Source organism: Echinops telfairi, unplaced genomic scaffold (assembly GCF_000313985.2).
Source record: "Echinops telfairi isolate 266 unplaced genomic scaffold, ASM31398v2 ScPeMD7_4;HRSCAF=17, whole genome shotgun sequence".
Lineage (NCBI taxonomy): Eukaryota > Metazoa > Chordata > Mammalia > Afrosoricida > Tenrecidae > Echinops > Echinops telfairi.
Window position 1 is genome coordinate 34,763,638 of NW_022103900.1, and position 8,388 is coordinate 34,772,025.

At 36.9% G+C, this 8,388-nt stretch overlaps 1 protein-coding gene across 6 annotated transcripts in view; it reads right to left on the reverse strand.

Annotated features, from left to right (window-relative positions):
• The window catches only part of KYNU (kynureninase), a 149,421-nt gene that overhangs the window by 22,542 nt on the left and 118,491 nt on the right, over positions 1-8,388 (reverse strand). For all 6 annotated transcript variants that reach the window (XM_045299005.1, XM_004703840.2, XM_045298987.1 and 3 more), the window contains exon 11: positions 4,829-4,881. In XM_045299005.1, coding sequence (XP_045154940.1) covers positions 4,829-4,881 — 53 coding nt within the window. The remainder of the gene's footprint in view (positions 1-4,828; positions 4,882-8,388) is intronic.

Consider the following 8,388-nt stretch of genomic DNA (forward strand, 5'->3'; position numbering starts at 1 on the left):
GAGGAAGCATTTAAGAACTAGAGGAAAGTTATATGTTTCATCGTTGCTATGCTGCACCCTGACTGGCTCATCCCCTCCCCACAACCCTTCAGCGAGGGGGTGTCCAGTTGCCTACCGATGGGCTTTGAGGCTCCACTCTACACTCCCCCACCTCTACAATGACACTTTCCATTATCTTTTGATGCTTCCTACATCATTCATTATTTTTCCCATAGAATCTCAGTTTTTCAGCTTGAGGTTTGAATTTTTTCTTGAGTTCTTTCAGGTTCAGATATGCTGACTGTATTCTTGCTTGTTGCTTCTCTTACACTAGGTCTTTGGATATTTCATTATAATGCATTACATGTCTTCTCGAACTGTCCCTTGAAATTTTCTGTTGAGCTCTTTAACTTCATCGTTTTATCTATTTACCTTCTCTACTGTATTATTATTAAGAGCAAATTTCAGAGTCTCTTCTGATACACGTTTTTATCTTTTCTTTCTTTCCTGTCTTTTTAATGTCTTCTTCATGAATCGTGGTTTTGATGTCCTCCACAGCTCATCAGCTCTTCTGTAAAGTGTTCAATGCAGCAAGTTCATTATTGGCATGTTCTCCAAGTTCAGGTGGAATATAGTCAAAGTCATATTTGGCTCTCATGTACTTGTTTTCATTTTCTTCAGTTTCAACTGGAATTTACCTATGAGCAACTGGTGGGCTGTTCCAGTCAGCCTCTGGCCTGGTTTTAGCTGCTGATGTTGAGCTTTTCCATTATCTCTTCGCCCAGGTGTAGTCAATTCGATTGCTGTGTATTCATCTGGAGAAGTCCACTATACAGTGTCCATTTGTTTATGTTCTTGGATAGAGGTATCTGTCATGAACAAGTTGTTGGTCTTGCAAAATTCTATTATGAAGTCACCAGCTTCATTTCTATCACCACTAAAGATGTGGTCACTAGCACTACTGTTCCTTGGTCTTTCCAACTTTCCATTCACCAATAATTGCCAATGCGTCTTGACTGTATGTTTGACCAAGATATTGAAGATGTTGGTAGAATTCTTTAATTTCTGCAGCACCAGCTTCCATGGACGGTGCATAAATTTCAATGATAGTTGTATTGATTGGATTTCCTTGACTGTAGATAGATATATTTCTATCACATACAGCACTGTGCTTCAATATAGATCTTGAAATATACATTTTTACAATAAATGCAACATTCCTCTCAATTGTGTCACTCCTAGCATAGTAAAAGTATATTTTTCTGATGAAAAATTCCAGATACCAGTCCATTCAGCTCAATAATGCCTAGGATATGGAACTTTATGTGTTCCAGTTCATTGTTTTACAATTTCCAATAGTCCTAGATTCACCCTTTGTACATTTCAAATTCTGATTATTAGGATTTCGCAATTGTGTCTTCTCATTTTAAGTCCTGTCCATCAGCAAATGGAAATCCTAAAGGCTTTAATCCATTTAGTATCTGAAAATATTTCAATGCTAGGTTTTCAGTGGTTAATTCCTCCAATGTGGACAGCCTATTCCTTCTTACTTGTCTGTTCTTTTTCTGGAAGATCTGCTGGAAACTGTTCACTCTGAGTGACCCTCTGGGTATTTGAAATACCACAGACATAACTTCTAGCATCACAGCAACACACAAGCCACCACAGTACAACAAACTGACTGACAAGTGGTGGAACCAAACAAAACAAATAAACCTGAGTTACTCCAATGCATATGTTCATAGGTGAAATTAAACAAAGTTAGTTCCTTATTTGTTAATTCAATGTACCCAATGACCATAGAACTATAGACTATAGACTATAGAACATAACCAGTATCACATCTGTACTACTGTTACTAAAATTAAGTGGACTAAATAGTAGCACATTTAACACAATCAAGCTAAAATGAGTAGTTAGCAATCAAATTAAAGTTACCAAACCAAAACTAAACTCACTGCCATCAAGTTGATGCTGACTGGTAGCAACCATATAGAGCAGGGTATAACTGCCCTTGTGAGTTTCCAAGACTGTAACTCTTTATGGAAGTGGAAAGCCCCATCTTTTCTCCCCTCATTGAAGCTCGCGGTGTTGAACTGCCAACCTTGTAGCTTGTAGCCCAACACATGACCACTGTTCTACCAGGGCTTCTTCTAAAGTCAAGTTGAGGCTGGTTACAAGACTAATAGAACCTCCTGAGTCTTTAAAGACTTACCTAATCCCGGAATAATCAAACTATGGTCAGCTGGCCAAATTGAGCCCATTTTCTGTTTTTGTAAAGTTTTCTTGGAACATAGCCACACCCTGGCATTTACACGTGATCTGAGGCCACTTTAGCACTACAATGGTATGGTTGAGAATTTGTAATATTTCCTATTTTGTCTTTTACAGAACACTCTGATCTAATTTTGTTCCTTCAGTTACAGATGTGAAAACTCATCTGAAAATAGTTAAGTACCTGATGTAACAGCAAAGGTAATTATTTTAGCAGCCAAGATAAAGCATGAGGTCCTATTTTGACTGGAATAACCCAACTCAATTTTTTACACTCAAGTTGCAGATACAAATATATTTTATAATATCTCAGGGTTGGAAGCAAGCTAAAGGATCATGTTTAAGTTGAACTTAAGCAATCACTTATAATTCTTTATTTATCCCAGGGGCTTCAGAAATCGAGCCATCTAAGAAAAAGAAATTGGGCATTTTGTGAGTCTTCTACGTGATTTATTCTCATTTATGTCCACTGGGGTTTAAACGCTTAGGTGGATTGCTAAACTCTTGAGTATGTGGCCAAAGTTACAAAGAGAGAGTGAATATTTATTAGAGTACTACTAAGTGCTTCATAAAGGAACCTGGGTGGCACTGTGAGGTAAGCATTGAATTGCTAAGTGCAGGGTCAGAGGTTCAAATCCAGCACCCTCTTGGTGAAAGAAATATGAGGTTGTCTGCTCCCATAAAGATTTGCGTCCCTCCACATGCAGTCCCGTCACTCAGTAGTTAGTGTTCAGCTCTTAGCTAGTTTGATTACCTGCCGACAATCAAGAGAGATGTGGCACAAAGATGTGGCAGTCACTTTCCATAAAGATGTATAGCCTGGAAAACCCTATAGGCATGAGACTTTGTCACAGAGAGATGTTTAGAGTTAGAATTGATTATACCACAATGGGTTATGTGTTTAAATTCTCTAACTTGTCTTATCCTCAAAACAAACCCTGGGAAATATTATTATGCACATTTGAAGGTTAAAACTTATACACAATCACACAATTATTAAGCAACAAACTAGGATTCTTACTCCAGTTTCTCTGGTTTTGACACCTAGCCAGAGGAGAATATGCCCAATATTATGCTCCTAACTGGACACTTTTGACCTAGTGTTTATCCAGCCACATGCTATATATAAATACTGGGACTTTAGATTCTGTCCTTAACAGGTGCACAGCATCCTTCATAGGCCACACCACATGGAGCTGATTAAGAGTGGACTGGATTTTACCTCAAACTTACCTGTAGTAGATTTCAGGAACTGAACTGCTCCCTTGGAATTAAGGCTGAAAAACCCCAGTGTGAGAAGAGGCGGTGAAGGCTATCCCAAGGTTACAGACTTGCTGGTCATTGGACGTTGGTTCAGATCTCTTGTTTTAGAGGCATTCACTGGTCCATGACTACCATGCAGCTTTGATTTTTAAATAGCATGTAGTCTAATATGCATGGTTCGGCCTTTGTGAAGGAGTGCTATTTAAAGTGTTACTAGGGTAACAACCCTCATTGTTTGTGTAAACAGTGACCAGTAATGTAAGCATTTAATCTGTACAAGTTAAAAATTAAAGTATTGTGGTCTAAACAACTGGCCTATACATACATACTTTTCTTTTTTCAAAAGTGTTTTAAATTCTATAGCATTGGCTAAACTAATGGTACTATCAATCGAATCACATTATGTCCCATGGGGATGTTCTCTAATAAAATGATAATAGTGTCTCTAAAGTGAACCAGGAACATACATAAAACATAGATATATGAATGGATTTTGAACTCACACTTAACCATAGTCATATTACATGAACAATCAGTCTATGAAGTGGCTCTACTTGATTCTCACCCTCGTGAAGCTATCACTGAAGATATGGGTGCTTTAGAAAAGAGAAATCAAATGGTGCTCAACTAATAAAAAGAATAGTATCTAAGGCCTTAAAGGCTTGTCTTCAACTAATCAGCTAATTGAGGCATCAACTAAATCCACATGGAAGAAACACATGGCTTCTTATGGCCTAAGGATTATAAATAATAAAATCCAAAATTGTTGGGGGAAATGGTATCAGAGCTTAAATTCTTGACACCCAGTTTGCAGAAAGTTATGGATGGTGATGGAAGCCCAAAAATCCATTTTCAGGGTCCCCGTGTAGTTTAAGCCTCTGGTAAATACACTCTGATCATAGTCCAAGGATGTGAGTAGCTTTGTAATCAGACAGATAGCACTGTAATTGATTGTGATGATGATTGTACAACTCTTTTTAATATGATGAATAAATTATAAACCAGTAGAACTATTTTTTAAACCATCTCCTCTCCCCTTCCCAATGTTGAGGTTCTTGATGGGAGATGAACAGCTTTCATGCATGTTAGAGTTCACTCCCTCATCAATCCCTACAAAGGGAGAGACTCAAAATCACGCAAATTCTAGAAACACTGTGGAAATGTCATTTTTATTTTAAGAATCATCAGTAACATTTTCAAAGTTCATTCTCCATGGTGCATGTGGTATTGCATATATTACAAAGACTGAAATATAAAAGTTGAAATAAAGTTTAAAAAAAACGACTCGTGAAATAAAATTAAATATACTTACTGTTATCCATTTTAAATCTGCTGTTGAGTTCATGGCCAAACCATCCCACTAACCTGAAATATAAATAAAAACATTAGATATTTTGATCTACAAGAAGAATTCCAATTAATACAAAAATTTGGGGTCTGCTTATTAAAATGATTTATCATGTGTGTTATCAAATACTTAAGCAGATAAAGTTACATAGTATAAAAGTTTCTACTTATAATTCTTTCAAAAGTATGAATAAAAATTATTTATCTATATTACTAGCTATTTTAGAGCCCTGGTCGTGAAGTAGGTAATGTGTTTAATTCAGCAAACAAAAATCCTCTAAAAACATACATTTAAAATGACTTTTCAATTTATGTGAGATAATTTATCAATTATAACTTCTTGTTATTAGCTGCCTTTGACTTCGTGTGCCTATGGCCACCCATCACCAAGAAAGGAGCACAATGCCCAGGCCTGTCCTATTCCTGGGATCGGTTGCAGGTTGGACTATTGTAATCCATAGGGTATTTGTTGACTGCTTTTCTAAAGTAATTATTAGGTCATTATTCAAAGTCCATCTTAGCCTGGAAGTTCCTCTGGAAACTGTTCAGCAGCACAGCAACGTGCAAGCCTCCACGGACAAACAGTTGAGGGATATGCATGAGATGCAAAGGGAAAATTAAAACATTTTGTATAAAAGGTAATATTAACCTCTCCCAGTCCAAGACAGATAAAGAAAACAAAGCTTTTTGATAACATAAGCAATCCTAAAATAATTAGGAAGATACATCTGATACATGTTTAATGTTAAACCTTGAAAATAAGATTATAGCTTCTTTATAAGTGCTCATAAAATATTAACAAAAACACTAACTACAAAAAATTCAAATATTTCCCAAGTGGATATATTATAGACTATGGTTTTTTTACTCCAATCCAAAAGCTAGTAATTAATAACAAAACACAGAAGAAAAAGAAGACTCAATTACCAGGGAAATTTATTACCAAATTCATTATTAAATTATTTTTAGCTACCAAATGAATACAAACTGAAATTTTAGGGTTGTTTTAAAAGAAGGATATTGCTAGAATAGTGCATAGAGAAAAATTCATAGTTGTAAATTTTATGTCAATTAAAACACAAGACAAATTACTAAGGATATTTAAAGAGTTATAAAAGAGCAAGGAAATAAATCAAAACAGTAGAAATGTCATTAGTAAAGATAAAAGCTGAAAATAATCATTAGAAATAAAAATTAATAAGAAAAACTGTAGCATTGGTATAGTAAGCAACATTTGAACAGTAACAGAAACATTAATAAATAAAATAATTTTTATGGAAAAGGAGTGGTATTAATTGGTGGATAATGCACAAAACAATGTAACCATGAAAAAGTAAAGCTGTCTGAGCAGTGACGATCACAGAAGGAGAGCAAGAACATCCACCACAGCAGACCAAACACTTCTGTGCAGGCGCAAGTCTGCTCCAAAGCTGGACACGCTATGAACATAGCAAGCCTCGTTTTACTCCCGTGGAACCATCGGTGGGTTTGAAAGGTCCACCCAACAGTTTAATACCTAACCTATAGCCCCATCATCACGAAAATTAATTTAAAAACTTAGAGGGAGGGGTAATTTTTTAAGAGACTGTTGCTCATTCAAACTAATCAAAAAAGGGCAAAAGTAAACGGACCGACTGTAATGGAAGAAAAAGAGAACAAGTAAAATTCAGAAAAGTAGGTGTTCCGTTAGGAAATTTCTACTGACACTTTTCAGAGAAAATGATTCCAAGATTCCAGGACTGTTTAAACAATTCCTCACTACCAACAAGTCAATTCTGAATTTTAAAAAAAGGATATCCCAGAGACTGCCCCCCATCTTAAGACAGGGCAATTCTCTGGCATTGTTTTGTTTGTTCGGTTTTTTTAACTCCTTTATCAGCAGATAGCACACAGTCTATTAGCAAGGTGCTAGCAGCACAATACAAGTAGAAACAGCGACTTGAGGTTTTACAAAGCACTGGAAGGGAGATTGGGTATGAAATAGAGACTAAGGCCCAGGGACCAGAAGTTACTCCTGGTTCACATACCCAGCTATTCACTGGTCGTCCCATGACTCCAGTCCCTGGTCAGCACCCAAAGCCACTCAGATAAGCAATCTGCCCTCTGAGTAGGGTGTTGCAACATTTCACCCTCCTAGACCACCTACCTGGGTAGATGGCAGGTAGACCCCACCTACCTGTCTCCCCATGGGTCACCTCCATCATCCAATAAGAGCAAACTCCATTCTGACCTGATCCACCAGAAGTCTATGCCTTGAATATAATTTACCTAGATTATCAGAATAAAGAACTCTCAGCTATACTAGACACCAAAATTATTCCCCTAACCTTAATCTCAACCCTACCCTGAAATGCTAAAAACCAACAAAGTAGTAAGACAACATACTTCCAGACACTGTTCACAGCTGCTCAAAAGATTTCAGCTCCACACAGTCCTCATATGCCCCCAGGACAAAGTCTAGACCCAGCTGTTCTTTTGTTGGTATTGTTCTTGTTCGGTGTTCTATCATTCCTATACCCTCCCCCACTTTAAAACAAAGTTGTGCACTATTCTTATAAATCATCCCTATCAGTATTTCGCCATGTGTTAGTTTATGTAAAGATAGAAAAAAATAATTACTTTACCTTTTTGCTTTCAATATACTTTATTTTCTAGTCGCTCAACACATCAGTCCACAAGTTAGCACCTATATCAAAGGCAAAGCTCCTGGGAAAATTTCGGAGCCCATCCAAACATGCATGGATAGTTCTTGTGCTTCTTGTGCTTTTATTATTTTTCCTATTTTTGTTTCTCACTTTTTCCTTCTTTAATTTTAATATCTGAACTTTTATTTCACAGCCCTTTTGACATATCTTTTTTCTCTTCATTTCCTTCTCGTTACACCTTCTCTTTCCTTCTCATCCTCATAAAACCAAAAGCTGACCCTACACTTACAATTTTTTCCTTTTTTCTCTCAAACATTATTACCTATTTCTCCATAATTACAAAACAGGGCAGTTTTTAGTCTAATATCCTTTCCTTTTAACTTATCAATTAATACCACTTGTTCCTTCCCCTATTCTGCTTACATTTTCCTTTATCTCTCCCTCCTCTAACAGTTCCTCTTCCATTTTTATCTCCTCACCAAGACCTAATTTAACCCACTCCTCCAGATACTTAATATAAACTACCACCCCTCTAGTGCACTACCAGAGTTAACTACTCCCACATAATAACACCACCTTCCTGGCACCCCTGATAGTGACCCCAAGACATCAAGGAAAAACAGAAGTATTGGTTCACACAACAAAATAAGAGAACCAGACAAAAGTAGCTTAACACCAAGCAGACCTAAATGAAATGCTTGAAATTGAACCAGCTATGGAGTTACTAGGTCAGGAATTTAAAATAATGATGATTGCACTCATACAACAGATGAAGGAAGAGTCTGAAAGGGAAAAACAAGTGATCCAAATTGGTGGTGAGGTGGGTGTGGGAGGCCTGGTAGGGCATGATCAAGGGGAATGTAACAAAGAGGAATTGCTG